At 38.6% G+C, this 13,318-nt stretch overlaps 1 protein-coding gene and 1 long non-coding RNA gene across 8 annotated transcripts in view; one reads left to right on the top strand and one right to left on the bottom strand.

The window, feature by feature from the left end:
- The first annotated feature begins 2,568 nt into the window (after window positions 1-2,568).
- LOC131997249 (uncharacterized) overlaps window positions 2,569-13,318 on the top strand; it is a 258,295-nt gene continuing 247,545 nt past the window's right edge. Inside the window, exon 1 of the long non-coding RNA XR_009398148.1 lies at window positions 2,569-2,984. This is a non-coding gene — a long non-coding RNA (uncharacterized LOC131997249). The remainder of the gene's footprint in view (window positions 2,985-13,318) is intronic.
- The window catches only part of LOC106082675 (cytosolic carboxypeptidase Nna1), a 334,059-nt gene continuing 327,684 nt past the window's right edge, over window positions 6,944-13,318 (bottom strand). For all 7 annotated transcript variants that reach the window (XM_059367893.1, XM_013245327.2, XM_013245329.2 and 4 more), the window contains 4 exons: window positions 11,854-12,356; window positions 7,909-8,145; window positions 7,628-7,843; window positions 6,944-7,566 (listed from right to left, as the gene is read on the bottom strand). In XM_059367893.1, the coding sequence (XP_059223876.1) occupies window positions 7,044-7,566; window positions 7,628-7,843; window positions 7,909-8,145; window positions 11,854-12,356 (1,479 nt within the window). In that variant the 3' untranslated portion in view covers window positions 6,944-7,043. The remainder of the gene's footprint in view (window positions 7,567-7,627; window positions 7,844-7,908; window positions 8,146-11,853; window positions 12,357-13,318) is intronic.

Below are 13,318 nucleotides of genomic sequence, written 5' to 3'. Positions count from 1 at the left end.
CGGTTGACTTACTAAGCGGAGTTGTATTTTTAGCCTAAACACATTTAACAAAACCGACATGGTGTTGCCACATGGCAATGCAAAAATTTTTTAGCTTTTTTAGTTTCCTAATGTTTTGTTCAAAAATCGTTTACACTAGAGCCAAAATTCACTTGATTTGAGATAATCTCCAAAAATTGTTTACACTTCGATTCGAGTGATATGTTTTTGACAGTGTTTTTATTGTCATCAGCATTTTTATTGAGTTTAGCGTATATATTGTGGTAGATTTGCTCACACAGAAAAAAAAAACACAAGATTTCCGAGAACCCATCTCAAACCATGGCGAAACAATTAATGGTGTTCTCATTTGTACAACAACCACAAATCATATGGTGCAATCCGCCATTTTGCCATCAAGCTGATCGTCGTTTAACCAACACACTCAAACAAATTTGTGTGCGTGTGTATATACGTGTGCTTGCATGAACGAATATGCGAGAAAGAAGATAATAACAAATAGAATACAAACAAAAATCTGACATATAAATACGGTCAAACCAAGCCGGCTGTTAACAGCTGTTCGAGACCACATTTTCAAATCCGCCTTGATCTCAAACCTAGATTTACTCCAAGTGTAAACAAGATATAAGGGACGATACGCAGCTCTAGCAAAATTTTGAAATAGTCAAAACCGTGCTCGACTTTTGATATCCATGTCGTGAATAATATGCCAAAAGTCGGCACGTTATTCACAGCGGCACGTACGTACAACCGGCAGTCATGGGATTGGTCAGTGAGCTGTAACAGGTGCATGTTGTGGGTGCATTTCCATCCGATATAGTTGTAACCACACTGAATATGGTTAAGCCAAGCGATCAGCCGACATTTAATTTTGGGCAGTACTTGGCGTTGAGGATGTCAACTTGCTCTCTTTTTACATTTATTCTTTGTTTACGTCGTCTCCTATTTGATGACATTTTCAATCGTCAGATTTGACATCCTTAATAATGTTTATGGGGCTTATCTACTTCATGTTTTCGCCAGCGACCTTCTATTAGTGACCCCTGGGCCGATGTTATGGGGAAACAATTAAAGGTGCTCTTATTTGTACAACAACCACAAATCATATGGTGCAATCCGCCATTTTGTCATCAAGCTGATCGACGGTTTGCCCAACACACACGAAGAAACTTGTAAGCGTGTGTGCGTACATGCGCAGAGAATATGCGAGAAAGAAGATGACAACAAAGAGAATACAAACAAAAATCTGACATCTTAATACCGTCAAACCTGGCAGGCTGTTAACAGCTGTTCGAGTGAGACCACCTTGTAAAATCCACCTTGGGCCGATGTCAAGCTTTTTCTGTGTTTCATTTGACATTTCTCAATTTTATACTAACTCAATTTTAATGATGGAAAGAAACATAAATGAAAAACGCGTTAAACAGGGTTTTCTGTTCAGCTTTTGGAATTGTTGTGAAAAACTTTAACGAAATATCATAATTTTTTTAAACATAGTTAAATGAAATCAATCATAAATTCATATTAGACTAAGATATATTGTATTTAAGTGCTCATTTAAACCCATTACCTCAAAAAATGCAGTTATTAATTTCACATGTTTTTGCTTATAGGTTTTATTAATTGGAGTTTCACAGTTGTGTGAAAAGCCGAATAGAGTACCAACCCTTATCAACATCAACATTTGCCCTTTACATTAAAATAGGACAATAATGCGGATTTGTCGTACAAAGTCAGCCATACACTATAATTCTGAACTCTTTTTCTCTAATTTGAGGCCAACTTCAGTATAAATAAATCCCAAAAAAATTGTCAACTTATAAAGGAATTCAAATCGAAAATTGTCAAGCATTAAAGTGCAAAAATGTCGACAAAAAATCGTCAAAATAACGTATAATCGTTCCGACTGGGAGCCCTGGTGGGCATAAAAATATTTTAGTCATAGACCATGGACGTACCACCTTTGCAATTCGCTAGATCTCATTCTGGTTGAATTTTGTTCGGTCAATTTGGAGAACGAGGTTAGGTCCAAAAAGAACCGGCAGATTACATTCGTGCAGTTTGCACATCGTGGCCGACTCAGAGCAATAGTCAAGGCAAAAAGAGGTTCTAAAGTGAATGGATTCTGTAATTTGCATTACTTCAAAACATTTTTGTCATTTGAATCATTAAAAAATATTTTCACACAAGGAAAATGTCCTCTTTTGAACTGGTAACACTTTGCTTCAGATACCATGTAAAACATTCCTTACTAAAAAATGTTTGAATGAATATTGTGGATACTGATTAGCTCATCCTTAACAATTATATCTTCTCATCAAAATAAATCCATATATAGCAAAGGCGTTTTGTGCAGAAATAAAACAGTCTCAATATATCTCAATCGCCCCACCATACAAATGCTACCACAACAAAACTCACCACAAGCATAACGGAATCCAATTTAAATGCTAACACACCCCATGAAATACAACACTACCACAGTGCCTGTAGTCCCCCACTGTTTGACCAGTGTAAAAGCAAGTGTGCAATGGAATGTCAGAAAACTTTTGACACTTCGAGTGCGTGCAACTGAATGTGTGTGTTTTGGGTGATATGATACTGAATGATTGCAATAAGAAATTTCAGCTTTGAACTTTAAAAAATAAATACCTTTTTATTGTGAAATAAAGTATATATTTGTGTTTAGTAATTAAATCAGTCAGTGGACAACCAAGTCAATTAACTTTGTGTGGTGCTTAAACGACAACAGAGTGAGTGCAAAGTGTTTTTTTAATTAAAAAAAAATATATAAAAAAGAAAGAAAAAATTGGCGTTTCAAACGAAAGCGAAAATACACACAGTAGGTGAGTTCAATGTTACAACAACCAACCAAACAAATGTGAGAGAAAAGTGCAAAGCTAAAAAAGCCTCATAAAAGCAAAACAAAAAGTAAACACACGTACATTATGATAAACTGCGGCGTATGAATGAAGAATAAGGTAGGTAATTGGTAGATGGCATTAAAAGCAATGTAAAAAATAAAGAAAATACCTATAGTGAAACAGGTGAAAAAGGCGCATTTTAATTGATTTTATTTTTGACCTAAAACATGAAACGTGTTAATTATTTATAGAGAACGATAACGACCTCCCTTGGTGCTTGCTTATGGGGAGGGATGACAAATATTTACAAAAATACTTTCGCCTTATTGGGGTTTTATATTCAAAGGGGATGTGATGCAGCACAATCTCTCTTCTGCAAAGTGGAAAGAAAGTGGGTAGAGAAACATTTAATCATCTGATAGTGTGGTTAAATAAGGTTTACAGATTAAAAGTAATAAATTAAACAAATGATTACGTTGGAGATAAGACAATATATTGTCGTTCTAACGTTATAATGAAAGCTTTACTCTTTGCCATGGATTCGAGGGCTTATAATTGCTGCATGTGTTTTTTTTTGTTAAATTTACTTTTAATTGTTTACCGGCTTAAGTTTTGTTTTCCTTTGCTTACCACTTTCGCTTAAATCGCAGGTCACGAGGGCAAAACAAGTTCAAAAACGAAGTCTAGCTTTGCTCAATGACAGAGTTGCCGCTCGTTTTGTTTTGTTAATCAGTAATGGTCTTAAATGTCATTGGCATTTTTTTAAGATTCCCTCTTAAATTGGTTCCAGACACACATATAGAATTACTTTTTTGTAGTTTTATGTTTGAGTAGCAAATATTATATGAATGTACATCGATGTAACGTTTTTAATCCCCTACAATTGATCCAAGATACACCATTCAGTAGCACACCAAACTATGCGATATGACACTCTAATAAAAGGAATGTTGTTGATGTTATAGCCATAATTTTGTGCTCCATACGTGAGCAATCTCGTTCCGGTCCATAGAATCGACAGCCGACGGAACGTTATGGTCATCGATTATTTAAAGGCGTTGATTGTCCGCGACTGCAATTGGCAAAAATATTGATGGCACGATCGATATTAAAGCAATCATTCATTTCTCAATCATACTTCTTGTTGCATATTTCAAGTATCGTTCTCATCGGCCAATAACCTGTATCAACTAAAAATATACTTACAACTTTTTATACCCACCACCGTAGGGTAGTCATTCCATTTGCAACATATCGAAATACCAATTTTCGACCCTACAAAGTATATATATTTCGGATCGTCATAAAATTCTAAGACGATTTAACGATGTCCATGTGTCTGTCCGTCTTTTGTAATCACTCCACAGCCTTTAAAAATTGAGAGATTGAGCTGAAATTAGGCTCAGATACGACTTTTTGATGCCTGCTGGTTACGTCGTTGAACGGGCCAAATCGGACCATATTTGGATATAGCTGCTATATAGACCGATCTCGCGATAAAGTGTGCAATGCCCATAAATGCTTTAAATTTTATCCGATTTCGCTGAAATTTGAAACAGTGAGTTATCCCGACACCTGACCTAGAAATGGTTTAGATCGGACTACATTTGGATATAGCTGCCATATAGACCGATCTCCAGATAAAGGGTCTGAAGCCCATAAAAGCATTATGTTTTATCCAATTTCGCTGAAATTTGAAACAGCGAATAGTTTTAGGCCTTTTAACAATGAACCCAAATATGGTTCAGATCTGACTATATTTAGATATAGCTGTCATACATACCGATCTCCCGATAAAGGATCTGAAAAGCTTTATTTTTTAAACGATTTCGTCGGACTATGTTTAGATATATCTGCCATATAGACCGATATGCCGATAAGGGGTCTGAAGCCCATAAAAAATTTATCTATTAATCGATTTCGCTGAAATTTTAAATAGTGAGTTGTTTTAAGCCTTCCGATATACGCCCCAAAATATGGGTCAGATCAGATTATATAGATATAGCTGTCATATAGACCGATCTTCCAATTTAGTGTCTTAATCCCATAGAAAGCAGATTTATTGTCTGAAAATGTTACTTGTATATGAGCTCTCGGCACCTGAATAAAATATGAATGATACCAGCCCCTATTAAGATATATTGTAACTACGTATATGGATATCTGAGTTGACATTTAAGGTGGAGTGGGAGACCAGCTGTCTTTGCAGTCTTGGATTAACTTAACTCTGGTATTGTCATCTGGAAATTCATGCTACATGGATGAACCAATAGCAGAGGACATAAAAGATCTGGCTGTCTTTATTAGGAACATAGAGAATGAGATCTGTTACCGGCTGCCTGACCATAACACGTAGCAGGCGGAAATCCGGGCGATCACAAGGACGTTGAGTGTGCACATCTTTACGGACATTAAGTTGGCTATTAAGGTAACCAGTATGGTCCGAGAGTTTTAATAGTCCGGGAGTTTTAATTGTTTGAGTCTTACAAATCAACCGGAACGGGTGGCATATCGTCTGCTCTGCCGCAGAAGGAAGGAATTTTTAAGGCCAATGTTTTGCTTGGATATGTGCCGACTGTGTGGCGGGAGGATAGAGTGGTTTGGATTCCCAAGGCGGTAAAACTGAGCAAAATAATCAATGCTGCACTAGTTGAGGGCTCGATTTGGAAGAAGGATATTACAGGAAACTTGAACTGGATAAGGAACGTGTCGCAACTCCATAGCCATGAGTTGGGGACCAGGATGTGTGTACTGTGGTTGAACTGATTCTCATCTATTGGTGCCTGGTGTGTCATCAGGCCCTGGAGAGCATGATTCTTCGCGGTTTGCTGGAGTAAGTACAGGGTATCGCTGCGGTGCTAATATCGGGGGCCAGGAGAAGTGCTCCGAGGCAGGACTTGAATGCGATACTAGATCTCAGACCTAAGCACTTGTACATGGAATGCGGGTCAATGAGGTCTGCCCTTGGACCAAGGGAGTCAGGAACATAGCGCCCACCGGATTTTGGGCTTTTGTCTGTTCTTCAGGCTTTCGTCTACAACTACATGTCATAGGACGGACAATGTGCTGGTTGGATTTTGTTTTCGATGGTGATCCGGAGGTTGTCCTACCGAACAGGGCGCTTTAAGCTTGAGGTGTCCCGCCTTTCTCGGGTCCCGGCCACCAAGATTGGCGACAAACGAGTCACCTCAGAACTTCCTTTCGATGGACCATGGGTTGTTGTTGTTATAACCACATTTTCATGTGGAGGTAGTGATCCTCATGAAGCTCCTGTAGGTGGGCAAGCTCGTTCTGGTTCAATGCAATGAATCGATCGCCGCGGGAACAGTGTGTCCATTGGTTATTTAAAGGCGCCGATAACTCGCCTTGTCACATCTAACATCATACGCACTCAGTATTTGTGCAAGAGCCGGTGACGCCCGTCCTCTCACGGAGACTTTCCGTTCGATACCGCTGATTGTCCGCGACTGCCGTTGCAGCTATTCCGCATTCTATCTATCCGGAACCTGTAGACGCCCTGTAGTTCGCAGCTAAGCAACGGACACCACACAATTTGCAGCTCAATGTTCCAGCCCGTGGGGTGGTCACAGCTATCCCTAACTAACCTACCTAACCTTACCAGCGGTGTTATAGGATTATTTGAATTACTTTTTTCATAGAAGTATAGTTTGCCTTGGTTCGGCTAGATAGCAGTGGCAGTTCGCTATAGATTCACTAAGCAAAATTTTACCCCATAGTAGTACCACAACAGTGAAAGGCCAAAGACGCCCACCTCCATTCCGTATCCACATCTTCTGCAATGGTAATTCAAGGTCACAACAAGTCAGCTACCGTCCTGAGGATTACTCTTGCGGTTGTCAATATGCTATTGACTTCAAGAAATTCAATCTCATGCTACGACCACCTGAGCCCGAGCACTGTTTCCATCGCCATTGTACGATGGCCCGCATAGGTCCCGATTTCCTCTCCCGTTTGAGACTTTTCTAAGATTACACTGCTTGAACCTCTACATGGCATGGTTCATTAGTTGGCCTTTCCAAGTAACATTTTCCTCTCCTTCTTAGTTTTTTCCAAAATTATTAATACAAAAATTTTATTATTATTTTTAGCTAAACAATTTCATAAATCTTATCCACCATTTGCTTATTCACCGTTATCTGTGTCATCATCCATCCCCTACGATGAACAACTGCCACCTAATAGGCTTTTCGTTGTGTTACCATAGCCTGTGGTCAGTGTGCTGTTATTTTCTTTGAGGGAGGCAGTATTGGCAGCGACTATTGTGGACGGGGACGGTGATGATTTCTTCTTTTTCAATTTTGTCTTAACTTTACGCACAATTGTGGTGGCAGTCGAGGCTATAACAATGCCGCCACCACTACTGGAGGTATTATTGCCATTTATTTTCAAGGGGGGCATGGCAGCATCTTGCAGTCCTGAACTTAATTTATGCGAAGATTTCAGCTTCTTAGTCTTATTTTTGGTATTGGTCGGTTGGACGGCTGTGGCCACAATGCCACCTGTCTTGAATTTATTGGGATTGCGTGTCTGGCTCTTGTGTTGGCTAATGCCACTGAGGCCAGGCACAGTTTGTTTCGCTAACGTTCCACGATGGGATGTGGCCAAATTGGTGCGTGTTTTAGTTTTGCTAAGTTTTGCTATAAAATTTGTGGTTTCGCTGACCTTGGTGATGACATTTCTATAAAATTATGGAAAAATTGTGAAAAAAGGTAAGGTAAGGCAAAAGTAGTCCAACTAACCTTTTTTGTTTGATTTTCGTTTCAGTTTCAAGCTTGGGTTTTGGTGGCTTTTTGATTTGGGCCAAATGTTTGAATATTCTCATGGTATGATCTTCATTCAGTTCTGGCATCATTAAGGCCAAGGGCAGTTTGGTGGGTTTATCTAAACCTGTAGTCTCTTCGTCGCCCTCATTGGAGTTGATCATTTGCCATTCCAATAGTTTTTGGCTGCAAGCTCTGGAGATATGGAAAAGATTTAAAGTTATCATTGACTTTTAAGACTCTTGTTGGTTTTTACTTACGTCAAAAATGCCTCATTCTCCAATCTTTTGGTATTGTTGTGTGAACACGATGGCCCCTCATTTTTCTTGGTGGGCGTTTTAAGTGGTGGTGGCGGTACCCATGAGAGAGGTTTATTTCGATCGACACCGTTATGGGGCAGTCCATCTTCGGGTTGTATACCAGTCCATATCTTCTTTTTCAGCGATAATTTTATATCCAAGTCTTCCTTGCTTAGGGGTTCCTTTTTGGCAATGGTTCTGTAAAAGGGGGGAATTTTTGTCTTAAATACAAGCATTTTGTCAAAAAAAAAAAAATGATTTCGAAAAAAAACAACACAAAAATATCACATAAGAACTAAATGGGGAAGTTTCAACCAAACAATGTCAATATGGCAACGCCGATGTATCTGCTATGAGCTACCAACCGAGTAATTTCGAACAGTGGAGGAAAAGGCCTGGCTTCTGGCTTGTGCATGTTGTTGCTGCAACATTTTGTCCTTCGCTGTTTTCTATTGCCTTGTGGTTGTGTAGTCATCCGTGAGGATGGCCGCGTTATCTGTTGATTCCCTTTTGGGGCTGATCTTTGTTGCTTAGAACGAAAGGGCAACCGTATTCTGTTCGTGTTTTGTAGGTTATTTTGTGTATACTCTGTATGTTGGTGGTAGGACGGCTTAGGCGATTGCCATTCATTCGTAGACGACGAGTCTAGAACCATTTGGAGTCCAATTGATAGTAGACATTTGGCTTCGCAGTATAACCACAGACTTAATATGGTACCACGGGTGTCAGGAGCCACAGGGACCTGGGTTACAGCCTGACAATGGTGAGGTCCCTTCTAGTGCCACGAGTTAGTTGTGGCTTAAACCCAAATCGCGTGTAGGTCTATGGAGTTCCGTGCCCCATAGAACGGAGGGAGTTTTACATAATGCTTCGCTTCCAACCTTTTGGGGCTGATCTGTGTTGCTTAGCCCTTGAGGGCAACCGTATCCTTTTCATGTTTTGCACGTTATTTTATGCATACTCTGTATGCTGGCCGTAGATCGGCTTATGCGATTTCCATTCATTCGTAGGCGGCGAGTCCGGAACAATTTGGAGTTCAACTGATAGCAGACTAGACTTCGTAGCCTTTTGCCTAGTCTAGCCAGATACTTTAATCTGGTACTACGGGTGTCAGGAGCCACTGGAACCTGGGTTCCAGCCTGACAATGGTGAGGCCCCTTCGAGTCCCATGGGTTGGCTGTGGCTTAAACCACAGTTCCGCGCCCCATAAATCAGAGGGAGCTTTGGGTAATGCTTCGCTTCCAATCAAATAGAGGAACACGTCCAAATTCGTGGCACCAAATTGGCACTCATATGGTTATTGCATATGAGGCCATTGGTAGACGCATTGTTTTCATTCTTGTATCTTGAGCCTCGCAGGTTTTGCCGTTATGGCAGGTATCTGCGTTAAAGACTACATTCGTGTATACCCTGAGCTTAATAAGCCCCTTTTCCCTCAGAATGAGGTCATTCTCATTCTTACAACAAACATTCATTCGGTTTCTTGTCCTTCAAACTACTCTTACTTGAGTTGAGCCCTTCACTTGATATGTCAAGCTCAAGTCCATCCTTCCTTTTGAGCCGAAAGTTTCCAGTTCCCTTTCGCAGCGTAGCCCTCTGGCTGGGGTAACACTCCAATTGAGTTGGCGGACACGAGATTATGGTTTCCGTTTTGCTTGATCGTAATGTCTTGTGGGAAAAATGCACTCTACAGGGAACACGACCAATTTTTTAAATTTTATGAGTCCCCTTTATTTTGACCCCAGGAACACGAATCTGAAGTCCGTTTTTGGGGCAAAGGCACCTGGGCCCTCTAGATGTCCAAAACCCCCCGAAATTGAGCTGTTTAATTCAAATAAAAATCAAAAAAGATTAAAGGTTGTTCTTACTCTCCTGCAAATTTTTACTGGAAAAGTTCGCGAACAGACCTATTATAATGGTAATTTGTGTTGTTTGCGAATTATCATAAAAAATAAAACTAAAAGACATATTTGTTAACAATTGTTGTTTATTTTAAAGACAATGAACCAAAATGCAACGAAAATTCCTTTCTTTATCATGTTGGCGCAATTTGAAAAACGTTTCGTCCACGATGTTAGTGAATGTTAAACTTCCACTCAGTGAAGAAATTAGGGCGAGTTTTTCGTAAAAAAAATAAAGTTGTATTATGAAGCAATCGGTAAACAAAACACAGCTGTATTTATCGGGACGATAAGTCTCTAACTGGCACTCATCTGCCGGTTAAGGTTTATCGTTAGGATAAGAAATATGCAAAAAACCAAATCCGGCCTTTGTACTAGAGCTGAAAAACTATCGATATCGTAACATTTGATATTTTCGATAATTTTAATACTAAATATCGATAGTATCGTGACTATCGTTATTTTCCCATCTCCTGTATTTCAAACAAAAAGGACAACTAAAAATCTGCAGATCGATTTATATAGAAGCAATATCAATGCACAGACCAAATAAAACTAAAATTAATAAAGCCAGTTAGATCATGAGAGAAATCATTGTCCAAAATGTTAGCCTAATCGGATGAAAATTGCACCCTCTATAGGCGCAAAGCATCTAATTTTTGTTAGCATCGCTAATTTTTGTTTAATTTAGCAAGAAATTAAACTCTTCCGATAGTATCCATCGGAGAAATATCAATCGATATTCAGTCAAAACATTAAATATCGATAGTATCGATAGTGCCATCACTATTTTGCCAGTTCTACTTTATACTGCAAATGAAAAAGTTTTCACAGATTTTTTTTTACTTTTTTTATATGGAGTTTCACTGTGAAAACTAAACGTAATACCCACCTTTAAGCTGAAATTTGATACGTGGAGTATTAGAGCTTGCGAACTATCGATAATCGTAACATTCGATATTTTCGATATTTCTAATAATTTATATCGATAGTATCGATATTATCGTTAATTTCCCATCACCTACATTTCAAAAGAAAACGAGATGTAAAAATCAGGAGATCGATTTATATAAAAGCAATATTAATAACAGACCGAATAAACAAAATTTTATAAAGTCAGTTGGAAGGCATGAGAGAAATCATTGTACAAAAGTTTAGCCTAATCGGCTGAAAAGGCGCAATGAATCTTAAAGGGAACATTAAGTGCCGGATCCCTTATTTTCGTTGAATTTTGCAAAAACTTAAACTTTGCCGATTGTATCAATAGGAAAAATATCAATCGATATGCAGACAGAAAATTAAATATCGATATAAATCGATAGTGCCATCGATGTTTTGCCAGCTCTATGGAGTACACGTTACTTTTTATACTCACACCAAATTCGGGTCAAATAAGCTCAATCCTTCCTAAGTAGCCCAGTTATCACCGAGGCTCCCGAACATAGTTAACATAACATAAGGGGGATACGTTTATGGTAGATTATAGCTACCTCATCTAGCAGGGGAAATTTGAAGATTGTGGTATTATTGGAAAACATCTTAGACACAACTTCTACAAAAACCAAATTCGGAACAAATGTTTTATGAAAAGCGCCTCAATTGTTGCCCAATTCGAAATTTACTTAGCAAAGTACATACACTTCTAATCTCTTAGACCCAAAAAAAATGCCTAGATAGATACATAAATAGATATAGCTCGCATACAAAATAGATTCCCGGTCTGACTTCAAGGTACTTACTACAAGCCCAATTTTTGACCGATTAACTGAAATTTTATTTCGCTTACAAACCCAAATAACCGCGCCAAAATCGGCACAGATAGGTCTACAATTACATAGAGAATTCGTATAAATTGATTCTCCGTTTGAATCCTTCACCTTCTGGCAGACTTAAAGAAATGTAGACCCACAAAAATCAATCTCCCGATTTAATTTACGAGTCCCAAAAATAATTTTTAATTTACCTATTACTTAAGTAACATCAATTTATAATAAAAAAATCTTACTTCGTCTTCATCACCGGCTTGGGTGAAGGTGACTGCGATTGCCTTGGCATATTCATGGAATACCATTGTGGTGTTACTGGCGTTTGTGAAGCTGTATTTAGGTTATGCCATGAACTTGTCCTCCTCGCTGGTCCACCTATCAATGGTAGTTCGGCTGATTTTGGTGGTACATATTTCTTAGTAGTTGGTTTAAAGAGTATCTTCACTGGTGCATGTTTACTTTTATTCGAGGGTGAGGTTATGATCAATTCTGGCGGCATATTTCTTAGGCCATCTCCCATCTCTTCAATGTAACGTCTTTGCAGTTCACTTTGCATAAGGCCTCGTCTTATGTGCCTTGGCATGGTGCCATAGCATTGTATTCCATTTGAATCGATGATGTATTCATCATCGGTTGAAAATACCAAATCTGAACCAGGATCTGTAGTGGGTAAATCCAATAGCAGACGTTCCTCTTTCTTGCGGCGATGCAGAGATTTACAGCGCACCTTGAGTTTGTGAGGCTAGAAAAGGAAAAAAAACAGATTGTTACAAAAAAAAAAAAATGTTTGCATAGTACAAAAAACTTACTCGAAGAAAATTAAATGAAAATTTTATTATTAAAATATCTATGTAAGATTTAATCCAAGGTAAAAATTATGGAAGCAATGTTTGAAAGAAAGGTCATAATCAAATTCATAAAAGCTTAACGACATCAGATGTCCTAGGCAAAAAAAAAACTTGCACCTGTATTCATTAGACTTAAAGCAACTTAGGAGTAAAAGTAGGTATTAAGATCGTTCACTGTGGAAAGTTTTCACAAAACATTGTTTCCCTCATTGTAGAAATCCTCAAAAAAGCATTTTAGCGATAAAAAGGCATATAGACAACTACTACTTCATATGTTTTGCCACCAGCATTAATTTGGTAAATTCTGTTGTTTGCGTAGTGTTATCACAAACAAGTAAAAGCGCGCTTATATACCCCCACCATGGATCGCATTTGTCAAGTTCTTTTCCCGGTATCTCTTTTTAGGCAAACAAACGATAAATAAACGAAAATAAGGGCAGCTATATCCAAATATGGTCCGATCTGAAATGAATAGGGGTCTACCAGAACTCTCTGTGCCAAATTTGATCGAAATCTGATGAAAAATGCCCAATTTATTGCTTCCGGTTTTTAAGTCTGGAGATCGGTCTATATAGCGGCTATATATAACTAAAACCCGACTTTTTGAGATCAAAAGGTCAGGTTTATATACAAAGAATACGAAATCACCAAAAATTGTTTGGAAAATATTTGCCCAAAAAAGGTATTTATTGGGTATTTACCCGGTAGAAATCCAACTCTACTCATGCAAAATTTCAGCCCAATCGGAGCGGATTTCAGCTAGCAGCTTGAAATTTTGCACAGATACTTAATATTGATGTAAGTTGTTGGGGATTGCAAATGGGCCATATCGGTTCAGATTTAGATATAGCTCCCA

This window comes from Stomoxys calcitrans, chromosome 4, assembly GCF_963082655.1.
Source record: "Stomoxys calcitrans chromosome 4, idStoCalc2.1, whole genome shotgun sequence".
Taxonomy (NCBI): domain Eukaryota; kingdom Metazoa; phylum Arthropoda; class Insecta; order Diptera; family Muscidae; genus Stomoxys; species Stomoxys calcitrans.
This window is presented reverse-complemented; position numbering and strand designations above follow the sequence as displayed.